Here is a 21,737-nt window from a genome sequence, read left to right as displayed (position 1 = left end):
CAAGTTGGCAGGGGCAGTGCTGTGAAAGAAACAGTTCATTGAAACAGAGCATATTGTCTGGCAGAATTTCTCCTTTAGTTTCAGCACGGAGGAATAATAAAGCTTTTGTCAATATTGTGTAGTAATGTATATACCATGAAGGGTTGTTCTCTTGGCTCTGGGCTTCTGTGTGTATCAGCTGGTATTTAATTTTCATCTCCTTAAAAGGTTGATAAAATTGTCATCTTCTATGCACTGTTGCTGAATTATATGTGCAGAAACCTAATTTCTTAGTGAAGAGGCAAGGCAACAAGCTACGAGAACATGGCTTCACAGTGCAGGTGTCTGTCTTCACTATCAGTCCAGGAGAGCTGGTTGTGCTGATGAAATATCTTTGTTATTTTTATAATTTGCTATTTCTAAGTTTCATTTTTCTCCTTTAAACTATTGGTGAAAGACCACCATTATTTAGAGACAGGAAAATTCTGAATGTAGTTTTTAAATCTTTACTACTGTATGTACTTGTGTGTCCATGGTATTTGAAGGACTGACGGCATCTGTTAAAGCCACACGATAGTGTTCAGAGATCCTTGCAGCTCTAGGAATTACGTTCAATGAGTAGGACAACATTTGCCCTGTATTACGCAAGTCCTAGTGAAAATCAGTGAGGGCTGGATACAAGTGTAAATCTTTGAACTGAACATCCTGATCTCTTTGCACTGTGCATGGTGCTATTCACAGTATAATTTTTCTGTTAGTGCGACTCTCCAAAGGTAGGGGTATTTTAACTAAATCTTGTTCAGTGACTCTTTCAGCACTGAAGTTGTTTACCATTTTACTATCTCATGATCAGTTATGCCTTCACTGTAGGCAGTGAGACTGAAAAGTGAGCCTCTTGCACCTCTGCTGGACGTTTCTGGACTACAGCTCGGTGCCAGATCCAATCAGTGGGAAATTTCCTGCAGTGAGACCTAGGCTACTCTTTGACCAGTGGTTTCAGACATGTCTGCATGTCTTGGTATATAAGACATTATGAACCATTGAAGATGCATAATCAAGATGAGAGTGAAATGAACAGATAGCGTGCCAGAAGTGACCAGACCTAAATTTTTTCATTGTTCTTGAATACCTTTTAAATGATTCCAAGGTCTTGCAATGAAGGAGGCTGAACAGAAATAAGCAGTTGAGTGCTTTCCCCTTTTCTCTGTAGATGGCAGGGAATAGGCAGTCTCTTAACTTTATCCAGCCACGCTAAGCCAATGTAAATAAGCTGATGTCTCAGAAGCTATAATAAAAAGATTTGAATATAGCAGGACTGGCCGAAACTTGATTCCTTCCTAGGGCAAAGAGAAAGCAGAGGGTGGCCTGTGATTCTGATACCTTTCAGCATGTAGCAGGGTGAATTACAGAAAGCTGACATGGTAAAGTTCAGATCACCTCTTGATCCACCTTTGCCTGATTCTCTGTGATGGAGCATTTTTCTTTTTAAAACAATGAGTAGTGATACATACCAGACTAAGAAAAATCTGGTAACCTTCTGTGCTTAATAAGCATTCTTTAGTAAGTATTCTTTCCCTATTGGCATTGAAAGCCAAAGTATCAGTAGTTATTCTAAAAAGTGGAAGTCCCGGCCTGGAAACCTTTGACAGAAACCAACTAGGGTTAATGATCCATTTGGCTAGTTTCCACATTATTTAGTGTAAGTGTATTTATTACTGTGTTATGTTGAAAACATTCAATATTCATTAGCCTTCACACTTGTCCTGCTTTTCACCTGTGTGGTATAGTGTTTAGTCAAAGATCACTACAGTTATGTAAAACATGCAGGAGTGTTAAATAGTTTGGGACTTCATTTAGGTATCAGCCAGTTTGAGGACTTACTTGAATGGAAAAAAAATCCAGCCTAATTAATGGAGAACAAGTATGCTATAGTGGACTTCTGTTTTGATGAAAGCATTTAACTTCAATTCTTGATCTGTAAGCTGTTGTGAAATTTTCTTGTGTAGACCATATAGCTGCTGTATGTTGTGAAACTTTATTACATGAGGCTCAACAATTTGGTTTTTTTGGATTTCAGCCTATTTGCTGGTTTTGGTAATGTTGACAATTAAGTGCCACTGAAGAGGGTGGGTGTTGGTAAGGCAGATGAGGTTGATCTAGGATTATTTTTTTTGGAGTATGTTTCATCTAGACTGAAATGCAGTATTCATGTGTTTTTCTGTATGATGTTTTGACTTAACTGAAATGGAAATAAGAATAAGCAATGACAATAACAATAAGCAAGTCAGGTGAGTTGGATGTTATGATATTGTAAGCTGTCACAATGCTGCCTGCCTTTCATCAAAATTCATCCAGGGAATTTATGAACATACTCCACAATTTCTCTCTAGAAATAATGAACCTGAATGCTGTTTTAAATAATGATTCACAAAATGTTTCTGTCTTTCATTATTGCTTGCCTTTAAAAGAATTTTATATTTTAAATATGCTTTAAAAAAAACTGGGTATATCAGAACACTTTAAAGTCCAAATTTACATTTCTGTGCATTGCTATGTGGATAATGCAGCCTTGTTTATGAGCATTAACTCTGCCTCAGTGGCTCTTTAATCAAGGGGTCTCAGGAGCTGCAGGTGTCTTTGTACTTAGCTATGTAAGAATTGTTTAAATTTCTCTTTCCAAATGCCACTTTTGAGGTGTATTTGCATAACAGGTTAGCGTTATATTTAAACATATGTGTGAAATTATTCAAAATACTAAGCTTTCTTGCTCACCTTTACAGCGGTATGTTTTACAAGTGCATTTTGGTAAGAAGAAAGATAGAACTGAAAGTTTTCAATTCCCCACTAATTATAGCTTTACTTCCCTCTTATTTAATATTCATCCTATTTAATTTTTTTATTTGTTTTGGTGTTGCTTGTAGAACCAGGATGGATCGTGTATCCAATCAATCAGTCTTATTCTTACACAAGACCCCAAGAGGCAAGTGACTCTGACTCATTCAGGAGATGTTTTGGTTTATGACCATTACAAAATTAACCTGCCTTATGCAGATGGTAAGGAATAATATACAAGCATTTAACTCCTATCAAGTACTAAAGCAATATTTTCATGTCATATGTGTATGTTGTGATACTGTCAATATTGCTAACATAGTGAAGTGGTATATTGTAAATGTCAATTTTGTTTGTTTTTAATGACGTTTCACAAATTAACTGCTGATGTACTTTTTACACTAATGGTAGGAGTTGTACAGTAGCTCTATTGGGCTAGTGTCTCTTATGTTCAGATTGACTATGTCTCTTAATGAGTCCAAATGTCATCCCTCACACTTACAAGGTTAGTTCTTTTCTAAGGGGAAAGTAGTTTCCCTGATTCTTAAATTGAATAATTTATTTTCCATTTTTTTCTAAGTGACTCAAGTGAAGTGTTTGAGGCACCCTCCTGCCCCTTACAGATAAGCTACAGATTTTTCAGACAAAAAACTTCTGTTGCTTCTCCTTTTTGCTTTGATGAGTTTTAAATCTCCCCCTCTGGAAGATATTACCAAGTATTCTGTGTATGAATATGTGACTGTGTTCTGCGAGTTTCAATGTTAACTTTAATGAGAGCTTTATGTGCAAATCATTAATACATTTGTTGACTGTGGAGCCTTGGCTCTTTGGGAATTGCCCAAAAGAGGCTTGCATACAGGAAGCATGTTGCTGGTTTTAAGATCAGTTGTGTCTAAGGTAAGTGGTCTGCAATGTTTGTATCTTGAAATTGATTCGCTTTTAGTTAACAGTTATGAATATTCCAGTGAACTCTGGATGCATTTTTAAAAAGTGTGGTGACTGTCATAAGAGTCTTGTTTTCTTCTTCAAAGTCTGAATTAGTCTAAGCTTTCATGAGAAATCAATGATTACAAGAAATTAGCTCCTTAATAGGAAAAAATAACTTACATAAAAATGATGTAAAACAAAACCAGTGAAATTATAAGAAAAAACTGTAAATTACAGGCAGGTTTCCTTTGTCTTTCAATGATCTCTGTTTTTACTCGCCAGAGTTATTTGAAATACGGAAGCTCTCCTCTGTATTTCTTCAAGTAAAGACACACATTGGATTACAGATACTATATGACAGAGAAGGACTGAGGCTTTACCTTCAGGCGGATGGACGGTGGAAGGATGATACTGCGGGCCTTTGTGGAACTTTCAATGGAAATATGGAGGATGACTTTTTGTATGAATAGCTGCAAGATTTCTATTTGCCAGTATTTGGTTCTCTGCAGTTAGAGTGGTAGATCAAGTGTGTACTGAAGCTGAATGGATAGATACCAAGAATAATTTATTTTGATGTTTTGTGTTAGTGAGATGGGTAGTAGGTTTTAGATTGCTAACAGAAAATCTGAAACTTCAGCTATAGGATATCAAGCCAGCTTTTGCTTGAAATATTCTAATATAAAAATGCAGTGAAATACATATGACTTATAAATGCTAGTTTATCTGAAGAGTTTTGTCCAAAATATCGAGTGGCCTATATGACGGACTTTCTTCCTCCCTGCAAGACTTTCTCTCTTTCCACCTCCTGTTTTCTGCTGGAAGTTCTAATCTGCTCTCTCTAACAGAGCCTCCATTGTGCAGTGCCTGCAGGCCAGCAACAGAATTGGCTGTTGACTGAGTTTTGCTTTGTTGTGATGCAGTGAGAGGTGTTCAGAGCTGCCTGAGCACCACAGTCAAAACTGCTGTTTGTCCAGCTTCTTTGCAGCATATTTCCTACAGATACTAAAGAATAAATTTACTTCCAGAGGACTGAGAAGCCTAATAGAAGCAGGAGAGTAAGAACATGAATTTAAAGCATGACAGACCTTTCTGTGATGAAGAGGAGGGAAGAGTAGGAGAATTTCTTTCTCTCAAAACAATTGAAACCTTAAAAACCAAAACTAACAAAAATGGGAAAACTTTCTGTAATAGTTGCCATTTAAAAACACACACACACCATACACAAATATTTTAGTGGATTTTTTAACAGTTTCTATCTTAAAAATTAAGAAGTATACTCAGAATATTGTTTATAACTAGACTAGCAAATACATAGACAGGATCTCAATGAGGAGATAGTTTTGTAAAACTATTTAAAATACTTCTTTCTGAAGCAGGTAAGTTTTGTAGTATGTTCTTGATAGTCTTTGGACTTGCTCTCATTAAGTGAGAAGTTGTTCAGTAGTTGATATTTGTGAAGAAGCCCTTAAGCAACAGGAATTTATAGATTGTGGTGAGGCATGACACAAACCATAATGTGCAAGCATCTTGACATGCACACAAAACACCTGATCCACACCAGATTTGGGAAACTTGCCATAGACAGTGGTGTCTTTTGCAATGCCTCTACTCCCAGCTACTTTACTGGAAGTAGTCCTACCGGTTGTGTGCCTAATGCAATCTTTCCCCTGGAGTGTAACACCCCATATCTAAACGCACAGTTTCCGTCATTCTCCCTATGCAGTATTAATGTGCCTTGGCTATTTTGATCCAAGTCTATCTGTCAGCTTCTGCTTCCCCTCTCATTACTTGAGCCTCATGGATATCTGTGCAATTGTTTTTACAGTTACATCTCTGGACCCTTGGATTTCTGTTCCTTCCTCTTTCTTTTAGGGACTAGAGAGCCTGGGAAGTCAGCTACCCAGGAACAGACAGGAAAATATAGGTAGAGGAGAGATAAAAATTAATCAGGTATCACCGAGGAGGCAGAATTATGAATAGGAAGGAGAGCGCAGACTTTCAGGGCAGTGAGGCTCCCTTATTCTCTAGTGAAAATGGAACTTGATCTGTTTTGATCTGTCCTTCTTTACAAAGTATCTAATGGCTCCAGAGCACATCTCCTCTTTTGCTTCTGGGCCTTTCCAGAAGAGTCCTGAAAATTAAGCTGACAGTGCTTTATGGGAGAGTGCATGAGAATATGGAACAGCGGAAGGGGAGCTTGAATCAGCTCTGCTGAAGGGGGTGGTAGAACTGAGACCATTCTGTAAACTCACTGTATCTTTTGTGACTGATGTTTTTGTTTTGTTTTTTTTTTTTTTTTTTGTAAAAGATCTCCAGTTGGAGTAACTGAAAGCACTCCAGAGCTGTTTGGAAACACATGGAAAACTTCTTCAGCATGCGTTCTTGTGCATGATAGTTCACAAATGGATCCCTGTGATATTCATCTGCAGGCAGGTGGGCAGTGAAGGTCGATTGTTATTGATGAATGTCTTTCTGCTTGTATCTGTGTCAATTTTCCTAGTTGGATCAGATAACCAGTCCTACCCACGGAAAAAATTAATACCTACAGGTAGCATTTGTTGAGTTCAGTGCCTAAAAAATCACGTAGTAAATTGTTAAAATATTTTGTGATATTTGCAGAGGCACTTGAAATACCTTCTTTTTGTTGCTGGCTTGCAGTTACAATGTGTGAAGTTAGACATGCATTAAAGGTTGGTAGTATGTCTAGTATTGGTGATGCTGCTAGTTAATATGGAAACTCAAAAGTATTGAGGTATTCATTTTCAAAAATACCGACAAAATGAAATATCTGTTTTAGCTGTCTGCTGTGGAGGAGAATGAATAGCTGAAAGATACTTACATACTGCCAGCCTTTAGATTCAGCTGAAAGAGTCCAGTTAAGGGAAAGATGCTAGTGGCTGATGCCATGAGAACCACAGATGATCACTAAGACATCCTTTAATAATGATGAACTTAGGTCATCAGTTATATCTGTTTCACAGTTCCAACTACTACTTGTCTTGGATTCTACACACTTTTAGGCAAGATACAGAATTAAAATATTTATTAAAGTTTTGCCTGTAATTTCAGCAGTGCTAGGAAATCAACACTTCTCCTGGTACAACTTCATCCTGTCTTTGAAATATTTATGCCATTTGCAGCACTAAGAAGGTGCATTCTTGGTAATGGGTTTGGACATGAATGTAGAAAAAAGTGGCCTGTGCAGGAAGTCAGAAATTCAGGAAAAGGAATTTTGAAGTCCTTGTTTATGCATCTCTCTTATTTTGTGGGAAAAACAAATTTATCTCTTTCTGGGTGTGCTAATATAGCATTATTTTTTTTTGACCATTATTGCACAATTATTTAATGTATTCAGATGAGTGCTCTGTCTGGAGCTTCTTACATAACTATTTGATACTGCCTTTGTTCTCCTCTGTGCTACCCCCAGCTAGCAGCTCTGGGTGCGTTGCAGCCTTGTGCGACAGTAACAATGGGCAACAGATTATTCTTTAAAATACTGACCTGTTGAGGTAATAACTGAGAGTGACTTACACTGATGAGATGTAATCCTGTGTATTTATGAAAGGTGCTGGTGTGTATAATCTGTTGCTTAACTTGTATCCGTGACTCAATTTAAAGACAGGAGACTGTATGTAGGCGCTGTTTGTGTGTTGGAAAGTTTTCTGAATGCCTTGAAATCATTCCCAGAACAAGTTCAAAACTATGGGCAGCTAACTATTCTGTCCTTTCATACAGTTGTATAGATATTAAAGATAAAAAGATACATATGGCAATAGTATATAAGCAGGACCAGTTGCAGTGTATCGAAGACACTTTTTTTTCCAAGTCTTTCTAAACTCCCTCACTGAAATGGTGTTTAATCTGTTATTTGTATAGCCTCTTATGCAGCGGAAGCTTGTAGCATCCTCACAAAAGAACTTTTTGCTCCATGCTACCCCTATTTGAGTCCTGTTCCCTATTTTGAGCAATGCAGAAGAGACACTTGCAAATGTGGACAGATTTGTTTTTGCTCTGCTCTGGCCCATTATGCTCATCACTGTCGAAGATTTGGAGTTGTTATAGATTTCAGAAGAGGTGTCCCAGACTGTGGTGAGTTCCCTTTCACTTCTAGTCCTACACAGTTACTGTCTGAGGACTTTAGAATGACAATCAGAAAATAAAATTAAGTCAATATAATCTTTAAATAAGTAGAAGATTAATTCTAGCACGATCTTTCCTGTACAGGACAAAGGGGTTTTTGTTTGGTTTTTTTGGGTGTGTGTGGTGGTGTTTTTTGGTTTTTTTTGGTCAAGACAGGATCAGTACCAGTGTTTAGAGGATTGTTGCTTTATAGTTGGCTTTCTTTAGGTCTTTTGACTTAAGAAACACTGCAAAGACAATTTTTTTAAGTTGGAGGGCTTCTAATGTATACAGAAGTAAAAATATGTCTGTATCTCTAATATGGCTTTGCATATCTCATACCCATGTTGATATTATTCATGAACTGTGTAAATAGATTTGTTCCTTTCCTCGTAGATGCTAGGATTATCTAATACCTAAAATGAATGAGTTGAAAAAAGATGGTGATGTATTTAACGATTTTAGCTGGATTATTCTTAACTTCTGCTGTCTGACAATCTCTGTTAGCTTATTCCAATACTGTCAGTGATATAAAAAACACAGAGTGCTGAAACAAGTGCAGAGAATTGGTATTACTGGTATTTAATTTAAAAGGAATGGAAGAATAGAGATAGCCAAAGGTGATGTCTGTTTATACGCTCTATAAAGCCTCACAAGTATAGGAGTGGGATAATACCGAATTCCTAAGTTTATATGAACTTTTTGAGGTTGATAGGATGTCTAGTGCCATCATGTATTTTTTTTTTTAAACTATAGAATTAGAAACCCTACAAAATAAAAAAACCCACAACCCTAAACTGACACTCCTGATGTTTCAGTAGGTTTGGCTCCATGAACCAGGCTGAAAATCTTTTCTAAGGAACATTCAAGAATTTAATATCTGGTAGTTTTCATCACATCATGTATGATAAAGAGGATTTTGGAAAGTTGGTCCAACTTAAGTATCTCAAGCTGCAGTATCAGTATATATATATATATATATATATTTATCTGAAAAGACTGGCTTGCTTGCAGTCATTATGGCATGAATGGCTGTGTCTGCTATGACTGAAGGAATCAATCAAAACATTTAATTTCATTTTTCTAGAAGCAAGTATAGTTTTGTTAGAATATCTGTAAAAAGTCATGCTTGTAGCATTTAAAAAATCTTTTGCATTTCAAGAACTTCAAATCTTTTTTTAAGTAGAGTTTTATAGGATATATATATATATATATATATATGAAAACTTTGGATGGTGTTGTGCATCTTCTGCAAAGTAAACGCATTTTATTTATTGCTTTTAATGTTTTTAGATGGTGTACCTTTCCCAAAGCCCATGCACAAGAGCCAAGCATTTTCAAACTTAGAGGGGAAAAAAACTTCAACTGTTAGGTTTTCCCAGTGTAAATCTGGATTAACTGCATAGACTTCATTGTACTTGTTATTACTGTGGATTTACATCTTTGTAGTTTACACAGCGTAGTGCCAAGATACCAATTTTAGTGGAATTTAATGTTATTGGGAATGAAAGAATAGAGATGTTTATCTGAAAACTGTTGGGAGGTACTTGTGTCTCGTACTGTAATTTGAGAGATTTGTTGCATTTGGACAGCTCTTTCGTGTGACGATACAAAGGAGTACAGTACTTGTGGATCTATCTGTGGCAGAACCTGCCAAGCACTGTCTGTGCCAGAGACATGCAGCAGTGATTGTGTTGAAGGCTGTGCTTGTCCCTCTGGAATGTATTTGAATTCCAAGACTGAACGATGTGTAGAGAGGTAAGTTGCAATTCTGATAGTCACGCACAACTATTTTACACCACTGCATTTACAAGTCAGAGCGAAAAACTAATAAGCATGTAACCTTGTAGGTCTTATAGCTCTGTAGACTTGGCAGGATCTGAGAATTTTACAGAACCTGTGTGTTGATCAGAAATAGCTCTTTTATAGTACTGACACTCATCCAACATCACCAAAACTAGTTGGTACATATTATCTGTTTTTTGGCATATGAGAGATATAAAAGGTGTCCATTGTTGTGTAGACGTTCTGCTTTGTTATAGATTTGGTTTGGAATGTGCTTGAGTTATTTGGCAGTATTGAGATCAATTTCTTGGTTGTTGGGGTTTTTTTATTTAAATTTTTTTTACAAAAATTTACAAAATTTACAAAAATTACAAAAAACACACCCCGCCCCCCAATTAACCAAAAAAACTCACCAAAACCAACAAAGCAAACAATTGAACTTTGAACGGCAATGACAGTCAATGGGGATTTTTTTCTCCCTTCAGTTTGAGTTAATCAGTTACATGTTTTTCCTTTACTCCAGAAATGAATGCCCATGTTATTTTCAAGGAATTGACTATCCCCCTGGAGAAAATGTTATGACATCTTTGGGCAAATGGTAAGAATCAAAACGTTTTTCACCTGACTAAATGGTGTCTCTTTAAAAGCTTCGTCAAATTGTTCTGGCTAGCCTCTTGTGGGTTTGTGTTATGTGTGAATGTTGTTTTTCTTGTTTTGTGGTTTGTTTGTTTTTTTAAAATGAAACTTACAGAATAAACCTACACTGGTTTTCTATGCATGTTTGGACAGTATCTCTAGAACTTAGGTTTTCAGGCTGCTGTGTTTATAATCCAATATACTGAAGTGCAAAGTAGAGCAAAAAGCCACTAGAATTTTGTAGATTCATACTAATGTGGAAAGCTCCAAAAAACCCCAGACATTCCCGACTGCCCATTCAAGACTGTTCAGCTAGACCTTCATTGCTGTTCTCCTTCCCTGTACCAGATTGTAAATCCATTTATGAAGAAGTATTAAGAATCTGTCTTCCACTAGTATAGAATCAGTATAAAAGAGCAATGTGGCTTTAACAACTAAGAAACAACACAAATAACTGAGCTGCAGCCAAAGGTAAATAAGCATCTCTGTTATTGTTCTTTGCACTTGGCATTTGTTCTTGTCCTCTTGCTCTTCCATTTGCATCATTATAGTCATGCAGTTAAAGAAAAAACTTGTTAAACTATTGTGTCTCTTGCCAGATGCATTCTTTTCAACATTTCTTTGTGGAGAAGGCTAAGTAATGTGGACAACAAGTTCTGTAAAAAAAACGAGCTTTCAGAATTCTTTTTGTCGAAGTAACGTTTGAGCTATTGCTGCCTGTATCTGTTACAGCACTGTTAAACGCAGAACAGACCCAACCATGTCTGTGAGAAATGAAAATATCACACCGATCTGTTATAAGGGCTGTATAAGAGTTTAATATTGTCAGGCACCTACTGCAATAGGGACACTTAGTAAACACGCTAATTCTCACTCTCACTCTCATCAGCAGCCTAGTGTCCATAAATACCGATCATTATATATATCTATATCTTAATTGTCAAGTTAGCTCATCTTTACCTTAGAGCAGATTCTCCGGAGAGTACCAGGCAACCCATTCTGCATATGGGGCTGTGCAAAATCTGGATGCACTGTTGCCTGCCTTCCTGAGTATTTTTGTCCACAGAGCATGTGCCAGACAGCAGTGGCAGTCATGGGAAGTAGCTTCTCCTGGTAGATTCTTTGATTTGTTTCTTTCCATCCTCCTCCTCAAGGGTCTCGTTTAGCTAGTTGTGCTAAGCACTGTGGTAGATACACGGCTGAATGCACACTGATCATCCACAAATGCATTCTTTCTACAAATGACTATAGGTGAAAATCATCTTTCTGTTGATTTCAGTGGAGTTATTTGGGATCTGACAGCTTATGTTTTATGTGAATGTGTTCATTAAAATACATCTCCTGGTGTGCAACTGCTAGTCTTTAAGATAAAATAAAACAGAGACATCTGTTATCTCCTATTTAGTTAAAACTTTTGCTTGCTGCATTTTAACAAGGCTGTATACAGATCTGCTGGGAGAAAAGGATTTTAAACATGGAGGTGCGGACTGGTAGCTCCTCTGAATTGCCTTGTGCGAAGTAATACATTAGGAATCATGTAGGACTATGTGTGGATAAACTGGAGAAAAAATACACACCATGTATTGGGGTTTCTTTATCTGTCACTGTTTTTATTAGAAACAATTATGGTATTTATTATACTCTTTCCATGCTTTTTTTCCTCAACTGCTTCCTCTGGAATGCCTGCTGTCAAACTGGAATTTATTCTCATGTTTGTCTATAGAGTAGTCGTTCTGCTCTGTTTTCAACCAGTTCTTTAAAAAGTTTTTATTGTGATACTGATGTTATATCAGCATTTGAGTTGCTTCTCTGTCAATTCCCTTTGGTACTGCTTTGCCTCTTGGCTGAGTTATGCTGTGAAGTCCTTCAGCACTTCTCTTGCAGTGCTTTGGGGTACACAGACAACTCCAAACATGACAGCAGAGTGGCTGTAGCACATAAAGAATTTGTTTCTGAATCTGCTGACCAGCAACAAGAGTACTGGGGATGTCTTAGTCAATGCAAAAGAATGGGAGTATAGTGCTGGGACTCCATGGGCTTAGGTTCTCTAGTGAAGCACAGGACCTGAAACGAAGCCAATGCTGCTACATTTTTTCCCCTCACAGTGAGTTGCTATCAGATCTGCTACCATTTTACAAAAGTACGGGGTTATTTTGGCTTGAATTACACAGAGGCAGACAGTGTTATGTTGCTCAGTGCTTCCTTGTACACAGTATTTTGTTAGGGTTGAGTTTTATGCGATTTTTCTTGTTTCTTTGCTGAACCTGTGCCATGTAGAGGAAACATATTGTGCGTGTTCCTGTCTGTGTAGTATTTTGCCTGTGTGAATGGGTATACATACAACTTTATGATACAATAACTTAAAATTTTTATTTTGAATCTTGATTAGCATAGAGTTGTTTTAATTTTAGGTTTTCATTATGACCTGTAGTTCTAGTTGGCTCTGATGATAGTCACATTATGTTGCTATTCCAGGTTCCTAACACGTTGCTGAAGCAAAATGAGTGGGAGGCAGCATAAAGATAAAAATTAGCAACTGCATTGCTGTTTCCTCCTGTGAGCCAAAAACACTAAAATAATTGAAACATTAATTTTGTAATAAATAGAAATTCATGATATTGTGAGATGTTTTTAGATGGATAGTTTGTTCATGATCCATCTTAGGAGTGGTTGAGAAAAGGCAGTAATCAAGCTACTGTTACTATGTTCTGCTTGTGGAAAGGTCACTCCAGTACAAAAAATTGTTGCAGATGTAATAGCTTGTGATTATCTTATGTTCAATGTTGGGGTTCTATCTTTAACTGTGGGATGAGTTAAGAACTGTTGGTATTGTCAAGATTTTCACATAAACTAATAGCTTCCTTTTCAGCAGAATTCTAAGCTGATGGTGAGGAAAATGGAGCATTTATAATTGCGTTAAGAATGTTCATAAAAGAGTACATAGCCAGAGTTTGCTGTAACTTAGGGTTTTGTTTTATTTTGCTGCTATTGCTCTTTGCATTTTTCTTTTAGGTAATGGTGATTCTGTTGCATAGGACTTGGTTTATTCTTACTGCACTGATGTCTTTGGGAGAAGTATAGTGTTGTATTCCTGTGTGTATTTTTATGGCAGCCCAGGCATTTTAACTCATAGTGACATTATGCAGAAAGCACAAGTTTGAAGTGTAATTAATATTCTTTATATGTTAAGGTGATGCACACTTTATCTACAGTTCTAATGTTCAGTGTAAACATTTATACAGTTATTTTTTTATTGGATCATACTGCATGCTTCATTATTAAACAGAAAACATTAGTATTTTAGATCTTCCTGGCTCTCATTACATCTTCATGTATTTTTATTGCAGCCATTGCAGGGATGGAGTAATGAATTGTGATAACAACGTAATAGGTGAGTGTAGAAAGGGAAAAGATACTTCAGGTCCAATGAATATGTATCCTCCAGTCTCTGTGGAACCCCTCGTCTGATGTAGAAGATCAGGCAATATGTATAAATTAATAACTTGCAGGAGAAGACCCATAATGCAGGAATTAAATATTTGTGTGATTGAAAGAAAGGCTGGTGCAAAGCAGCAGCATAACTGTCCAAAATACTGTTAAATCTGAGCAACTTTTTTCCCAGTGCTTTAAAATACTGATTGTTTTTTTTGACTGCTAATATAAATAAGCTTAGCTGCATGACAAACAGCAGAACTTCAGCAGAACAAAGATTAGCTTTGCCCATAAAACATCATTTTAGGAACTGAAGACTGGCAGTAATTTTTCACAGATATTTTTTCTTTCCCTTTGCAAACCCTAAGTAACTGAAATATGAAAAAATATGTATTTTGTCATACTTAAGCAAAAGAATCTAAAAGTGCTTTTTCTATCAAATTATATTTTATATGTCTTTAAGTATTATGGTTCATCTTCTTGTATGATGCTTCTTTTACTTCAGTAAAAGACTTGAGATCTCAGTTGTAGAATTGCCTTTAGCAGAAATCTGCCCATGCACTTGAAGGTGGCAGGATTTGAAAATTATCCAGAACTTCTCCCTAATAACAAATGAACAAAACCCCAGCAATCAACTACAACTACTTTAAAACACTGCCACCACTTTGGAGATTTCTGCTACGTATACACATGATGCTCAGTGTAACCCAAAAGCAGTTGTGCAGTAGCGTTGTTTTGTTCATAGCCAGTGGCTCCAGCATGGGAAGTCATATCTAGCTCACAGACCTTTTCTTGATATTTTTTGCTTTCCATCGATTTCTGTTTCTATTGATAGTACTTTGCATTTCTGTTTTGGAGGGCTGATTCATGGCTAACTGTTTAGAAATTAATGTCCCTTACTAAACAAATATTATAATTGCAGTATTTTGTATGAGATTTATAGAGGTTCTATGAAGTTAACTGCTTTCAGGAGAGACAGACAATTGGATGTTACGGTATTACCGGACATTACACTTGTGTGTTATGTGTTCTCAGACTAAATCTATTGCACACCTTTATGGAATACAAAATTTCAGGTGAAGACTGATGTGTTTGTCAATTTTTTCCCCCCAGCACACAGTTGCCCAGCTGGACAGATTTATATTAACTGCAGTAATCCACAAGTTGATCCTGAACTCAGCAGAGAGAGAACTTGTGAGAATCAGCTGCTAAACCTCACTTTCTCAGGACACCTTCCTTGTGTTTCAGGTTGTGTCTGCCCACCAGGGTGAGTACCGACAGAATTGTGTCTTTTGGTGCACAAATATAGATGACAACCTTCAGTAGTGATTGAGTAATTAATTCTCTTTCACTGCCCCCCAAAAACATAAGAAAACCCACAAAACGCTGAGGTCTCATTTCACCAACTTTACAGCCATGGATTTCTGTAGATGTGGCTTGTGGCTGACACTTCACAGAACAGAAAAAGTTAACTGGGTTTTTAATTTTCTTCGTTCCAAAATATATGCAATTTTTTTTCCAGATTCCAAACACTTTGATGTTGGCATACTGTGTTACAGTCATTAAGACATCACGGACATTTGTGGAACCGGGTTTTGATGTTAGTGTCCCAATACCCACCTCAGTTTCTCTCTTGAACAAGTGATGTGGAGGAGTTATGTGGCCTTTCCAGGCTGGACACAAAGTTCTCTAGTGTGGTAGGATAAGACCTCACCTCTGCAGACAATTGTTATCTATGATAGAGAATACTTTCTTGTGCTGAACCTGGACTCTACTAAATCTGGGCCAATTTATCCTAATAAGAATTTTTGTTTCTTTTTGTCACTTCTATTTTCGTAAAATAGACCTATGAGAATGCAGTTAACTGAAACTTGTAGTATCCTGTAGTTGTAATGAAGTTTTGTAACTAAGAAAGAAATATCATGCATTTGGAGGTTTTTCCTCCAAAAACTTCTAGATTTTCACTGTATTTCTGCAGTGCATACTGTATTAGATAACACGCAAGGAGTTTAAACACATTCTTGAAAGGTTTTCTTAAAAAAAACCCAACTCATCACTTTCTAATTCGCTTAAAGAAAACTATGAATTATGTAGTCTTATAAATGTGTCTATGGACAAATAAACCTATAATGGGGGGAAAATTAAATTCAAGTATTTTTAGAAAACTAACTTTTATTAGAAATAATTACATCAACTGTGTCATGTCTTAAATTTGTCTCCTTAAGTGAATTCAAAGTCCTGTCCTTTTTGGTATTTGTTTAGTGTCTGTTTTCAAAAGACCTATTGCTCCTCAGGTTAAGTAAAGCTCAGAATTTATTATTAGCATGAAAATAAAAATGGTGTTCTGTTCAAACCTCTCTCCTGGATGGCCCTGCTGTTGCTATCACACTAACTATTTTATTAATGTTTTCCTTTTTCTGGTTTAGGCAGAGTTCTGGAGAGGTCTGTTAGGAAGTTTTAATGTTTTCTAGTTGAATAAGAATTATCCTCCATGTGGCTATGAACTCTACTGTTTCCTCAGGAAAATTCAGTTCTGTTAGACTGCATCAGCATTTCCTGTATTTGGGTGCTTGAGGAACTAATACTTACCCACACTGGGGTTTATGCTGTTTTTTTATTTCTGATGGCTGTAGAATTACAGCATGCTAAAGGTATGGGATTGGAGCTCATTTCCAAGGAGTAAATGTACATCCATACAAAGGCCATAACAAGACATTCCAGCTCTTTTCCATCCTCTTTTGCTCCTCAAACTTGCTACTCTCTTTGATATATTTCAGTTCTCCTTATATTCTTGCAACACTTCCAAAACCCTCATGTTCTCCTACTTTCTAGTTTACACTAGCTGCAAACAAATATTTCCCTCTGCCCCTCCTTCTGTACTTGTATTCAATTCACAGTTAAAAGTTCACCAGTATCATTCGGATTCTTGAGCACCTTTTCATATTACCTTCTGGTTTCCCACTTGTTTTTAGGAAGAGAATCATTGAATTTTCCATCGTTTGGTTTTGGAGGGAAGACTTCTGTTAGATTTGGAGTTACTTTCTGAAATTCTTTTTGTTATGAAAATGCAGTATCTATTTAAACTTGTTCATTAAATCAGAAAAAATTTCATACTAAAATACCATTACTGTAGTTACGGAGTATTTAACTTCTGGGTTTCTTTGGGAAGAGTTGAGGATCTTGAATCAGTCAAGCCATCTTATTGGGCTTTGCTTCATTTTTAATCTCCACTACAATTCAAGCAGGTACTTGATATGCCTGGAAAAAATACCTGGTTGGTGGTATTTACTGGCAATGATGAGTAAGTACACTGAGCTACCAGCTCTGGTTGAATAAGCTTCCATGTTGAAAACTGCTTCAGCTATAAAACCATTAGTTCTCTGCACATAAGTTATCATCTTTCAGTAGAGATTAAGAATTCAGAGACCAGGAATACACTTTGACATATATCTGCACATACACATTCATTCCCCAAAAGCATAATTAATAAAAAAGTTCACCCCCTGCAAAGCCTACAATTCTTTTCAGAAGAACAAGTGATGATCGATGAGGAACAGCTAGTAGTATCCTCTTGGCTGTTCACAAATGGTAGATTCTTTGTATCTCACTTTTCCATGGAGTCCCACCATATGTGATTTTTTTTTAGCACTGAATTGCACTCACAGTGACCTTGAAGAAAATGGTACTATTTGAGGGCATGCAGAGAGAGGTTTTAATCCAGTATGCTTATTTAAAAATATTTGAACTTGGAAAAAAATTGAGTCATAGCCCTGGAATAGCATTGGTAGATATGAGGTAGAGCTGAGGTGACATGGAAAGGTATCAGCCATCACACCAATACCGTGTCAGTCCGACACTTATTTGTGAAATAGGCTAGGACAAAGTACAAACCTCATCCGTATTTTACCTCAGTCTTGCCTTGGGCTATGTGCTACTTGATGATGATGATGCAGTGTGTGCCACTTCCTTTTTCAGCTGTGAGAGCTACAGGTGCTCTCCGAGATGACCCTCACCTTGTAGCCCTGATGGGACTGGAAGCAGGGTACAAGAGGCCTCTACTTCAAACTCTTTTTTTTTTTTTTTTTTTTTTTTTTTTTTTTTTCTGACAGTCTTCAGTCCCTGCTCTCTTCTTATGTTCCTTCCCTACAACACAAACTAAAAAAAGAGAACATGGGGGGCAAGGGGCTAATAAAAGTTTTTTTGCTCTTGTTTTTTCAGTCACGTTGCTTAATTCCAATACTATTTTTCTACTTAGAAGGAGAGGCCTCAAGACAGAGTCCCTCTCCTGCTTTGTTCTGATGTTGGCAGCAAAAGCTGTATGAAGGTTTATGCAGTTCAGAGTATTACACTTATAAGATAATTTTGTCTTCTTCACAATCAATTTAAGCTGTGTGAAGGCAAGAGATTCTTTTTGTTCAAGGAGGGTTCGGAGGAGACACATGCAATGGACAAACCAAGTTATAATATGCATAATACTGTGTAATTTGGGAATCTAGATGAATCCCTGTCATTCTGCTTGTTTTTGTTTTTCTTACACGCAGGTATCTTTGGTCTTTAAGCCACTACTAGCGTTTCTGTGTATTCTCTTTTCTAGGGCCCACCTTGCTTAGCGCCAGTAGAATGCTGATGGTAGAGCTGAATGCAGAGCAGGGTTCCAATACAGAGTGAAACTGCACAAGTGTGGGTGTCTCACTATAATTCAGTTGAAGTGTCAAAATCATGACACTTCACGGTTACAGGGACACAGCAAGGATGCTAAAAACTTTTCGAACATTTTGCAAAATTACTCAATATTTGTAATAAACTGGGGGGAGATGGACTGTAAAAAGCTCCCCAAACAAGAAAGAAAATACTCGGCAGAATTATAGTAACTTTCTCTGTCTGGACATTGAGTTAACTACAAGGAAGCCATTATATGTTACAGTAGTGTTATCCACATCTCCCAATTTTTTTAAAAAATGTTTATCCTGTTTTCTGGTTAAGGCAGTCATGGGTGATAGTAGAATCCTGATATTAAAAATGTTACCTGCTGCTTATTTAATTCTTTTTACTTCCTTAAACTCTATTGCAGACCTTTGTTAGAAGATTTATGAAACCTTCAGGGAGCAGATTTGTTGTTGGGGCAAAAGTATTTGTGGCTGCATAAATCATTTGGTGATAGGCTGTTGCCCAGGGGAGGGGAAAGAGCTGTGCAATACACAACCTGTTGAAAACTGCTTGGGTGTAAGCTGCGAGAGTTACTTTTTAGTGTTCTGGTCCAGATCTGTGGGCTTTGCAGAAGCAATGAAGTGTTTGTTGGCTCATAGGTGACACATTGCTCCTAATGATGCCGTTACCAATTTACATATTTGTGTGTAAGTGAATGAAAAAAGCTATAGATAATATTGAGATGGTAATGAAATTGGACATTGTGGTGAAGTGTGATGGCTGTCCTTGTATCTTTGCAGTTCTTTGTAAGCAGAAGTGTCAACAAAAATGTCTGATACTTCAAAGAGGATCTGTGCAAGGCCTTTCTGTAGGGTATTTGTGGTGAATTCTTAGATCATTGAAATCTATCTGTTTGCTTGGCTTTAAGAGAGAGAAAGCTGTTATCACTTGTTTTAGCCAGGGTAATAATGTGAGGGGAAAATTGCATTTTGTGTTACTTTGTTAGTGTGATGGTCTTTGTGTTTGAATGTGCCCTGTTCAGTTCTGAGCAGCTTTAAACCAGTGGGAATTTCAGTCTCAGTTGATTGTCTTCAAGTGACACAATACTTGAATTACAAAGAACACTTCACATACTTTGGGGGAAAACTACAGTTTTTCAGTTTAATGGAGGAGGGAGTTTTATGATGTCTGCACATTCCCAATAAGAAGAGCTAAAGAGCTGTAATTTTCCATCTAATAAATAAGTCACTGAAGAAGTGTACAAGTACACAAGTTACCAGTTCATTAATATGAGTAATTAAAATGTTCTATGATAAATGCAATGATGAAGTCTTTCCTTTTAGCTGCCAGGGAAACAAAACAATGTCATTACCCTGTTTGTCATAAATGTGCCTCACACCTATGATCTCTTGTCCATGGTGCGGTGTCTTGCTGAAATTACAGCGCTAAACATCAGAAATGCTAAATCTGTTTTCTTCAGAAAACTGTTAGGAACGCGGGAAGACTTGTATAGAATTTGTATTATTACAGAGAGGTACAGGAATTCTAAACAAAACTATCTTAAAAAAGAAAAATATTATCAGTCCAACAGTTCCATTTTAAGAGACTGTTTATTTCCCAGTACAAATACATTTCAAAACTTAGTATTTAGAAACAAGAATAATTGTAGCTTGCATGGTGCCTGTAACCAATCCTTTTACTATGTAACCAGCGTGTTAGTTGCTCCAGCTTCTTATCTTGTATTGAACAGGATCCTGTATAGGAACAGGTACACAACAAGCTGGCGCTACAGTAGTTACAGTGAAAGACACTGCTGTAGCTTGTCAGGAGTTTGTTTCACAATTTTCATTCAGCAGAGTGATTTGTTACCAAAGGTGTTCTATCTGTTATTGGATCTTTAGGCTCTATATTGATATCTGTTTGCCTATCCAATAGCATTACAATATTTTTTTGAAACAGATCCGTCTTTGGAAGAAATAGTTTTCTTGGTGTCAGTGAAAAGATAGCTTTTTAAATGAAATCATTTAATATTACTGGTATATTTCCTGAGGTTTATTTGTAGGATATCTTCATCCAACTCTTTTATTTCATTTTTTCTGGATATTATTAAAAGTCACAAATGTTTTACTTTAAAATGTGGACTGGTTACTTTGTTTCATCTTACCAGGCAAGAAGTCCTCTGTTCCATCTCAGTTAATGGAATCTTTTAATCTTCTTTTTTTTTGCATTTTCAGTTGTTATCTGTTACTCTAGGAGTTGTGATTATATGCACAAATTTATAGCATTAGTCTTGAACTGTAAACAGCTGTGCATATGGTTATCTGTGTTACCATGAAAACTTCCTTTGAAGGCCATAAGGATATTTCTGCCAATGAAGTTAACTATATTTGTGATTGCTTGCATGAAGGTGCCAGTCATATAGAAACACATACAAAATAATTTAATGCAACCAGCACAGCTCTTTCGATATTAATTACATTGTTAACAGAGCAAGAAGTATAACTACAGCTATAGGAAAACTATGCAGAAAATGAAAGCTCTTTAAATCAGGTGAGGAAGAGAACAAGAAGAAATCCTTGTTTAAAAGTTCTAAGAATAAATAAACTACTGATTTTTGATGTGAGAGCAGGTACCACTAGAGCAAAGGAGCGTGATGGCTCTCATGTCTCTTGGAAGATCTCTTGGCTTTAGTTAAATGTAAGTTAATTGCCTGAGTTACAAGAAATTTGGTGAAATTTATAGGAGGTCTAGAAAATCTTAGTTTTCTCTGACCTTAAAATTTGTATGTTAATGAATCTTCACAGGGTTAGTGATTAAAGGGCCTAGTGCCCAAAGTGCCAGTACTTACTAAAGATTAAATACTCAGATACCTATGAAAGGAAATTACAAAATTACTCATAAATATTAATGAAGTTGTGCCTTTTCAATTTCAGAAGATTTTAAAAATTACTTGTTTTTCAGTAATACTAATGCTAGTAATTTAAAAGCTTACAAAAATACTTTCTTACCTAGTTGCCAGTTATAATTCTGCTGATTTTTTTTTTTTTTCATAGTCTTGTTAAACATGGGGATGTGTGCTTGGATGCAGATGAATGTCCATGTTCATGGAAAGGAAAGGAATACTTTCCAGGTGACAAAGTTATTTCTTCCTGTCATACATGGTAAGCAGAGATCTATTTAGGGGGTTGTTGCATTTTAGTGGTTTATTTATGGATTGATTATTCTTTCATCGTTTTTAATCATAAATTTCACAGTAAATTCTGGTAAATCATCGACCCTAATTTTGTATTTATATTTGTTCAAAGAGGTATTAAAATGACATTTGGTGTGTGTGTGTTGTTTTAAGGAGCTTTTACATAACAAAAGAACAGCGATTGGGA

General features: G+C 36.6%; 1 protein-coding gene across 1 annotated transcript in view; it reads left to right on the top strand.

The window, feature by feature from the left end:
• OTOG (otogelin) overlaps nt 1-21,737 on the top strand; it is a 104,376-nt gene that overhangs the window by 24,814 nt on the left and 57,825 nt on the right. The window contains exons 16-24 of the mRNA XM_055814722.1: nt 2,901-3,033; nt 4,021-4,198; nt 6,047-6,171; nt 7,615-7,827; nt 9,450-9,615; nt 10,166-10,240; nt 13,626-13,669; nt 14,824-14,977; nt 21,411-21,518. Of these exons, the coding sequence (XP_055670697.1) occupies nt 2,901-3,033; nt 4,021-4,198; nt 6,047-6,171; nt 7,615-7,827; nt 9,450-9,615; nt 10,166-10,240; nt 13,626-13,669; nt 14,824-14,977; nt 21,411-21,518 (1,196 nt within the window). The remainder of the gene's footprint in view (nt 1-2,900; nt 3,034-4,020; nt 4,199-6,046; nt 6,172-7,614; nt 7,828-9,449; nt 9,616-10,165; nt 10,241-13,625; nt 13,670-14,823; nt 14,978-21,410; nt 21,519-21,737) is intronic.

Source organism: Falco peregrinus, chromosome 9 (genome assembly GCF_023634155.1).
Source record: "Falco peregrinus isolate bFalPer1 chromosome 9, bFalPer1.pri, whole genome shotgun sequence".
Classification (NCBI taxonomy): domain Eukaryota; kingdom Metazoa; phylum Chordata; class Aves; order Falconiformes; family Falconidae; genus Falco; species Falco peregrinus.
The sequence above is the reverse complement of the archived record's forward strand: the minus strand, read 5'-3'. Positions and strand labels throughout refer to the sequence as shown.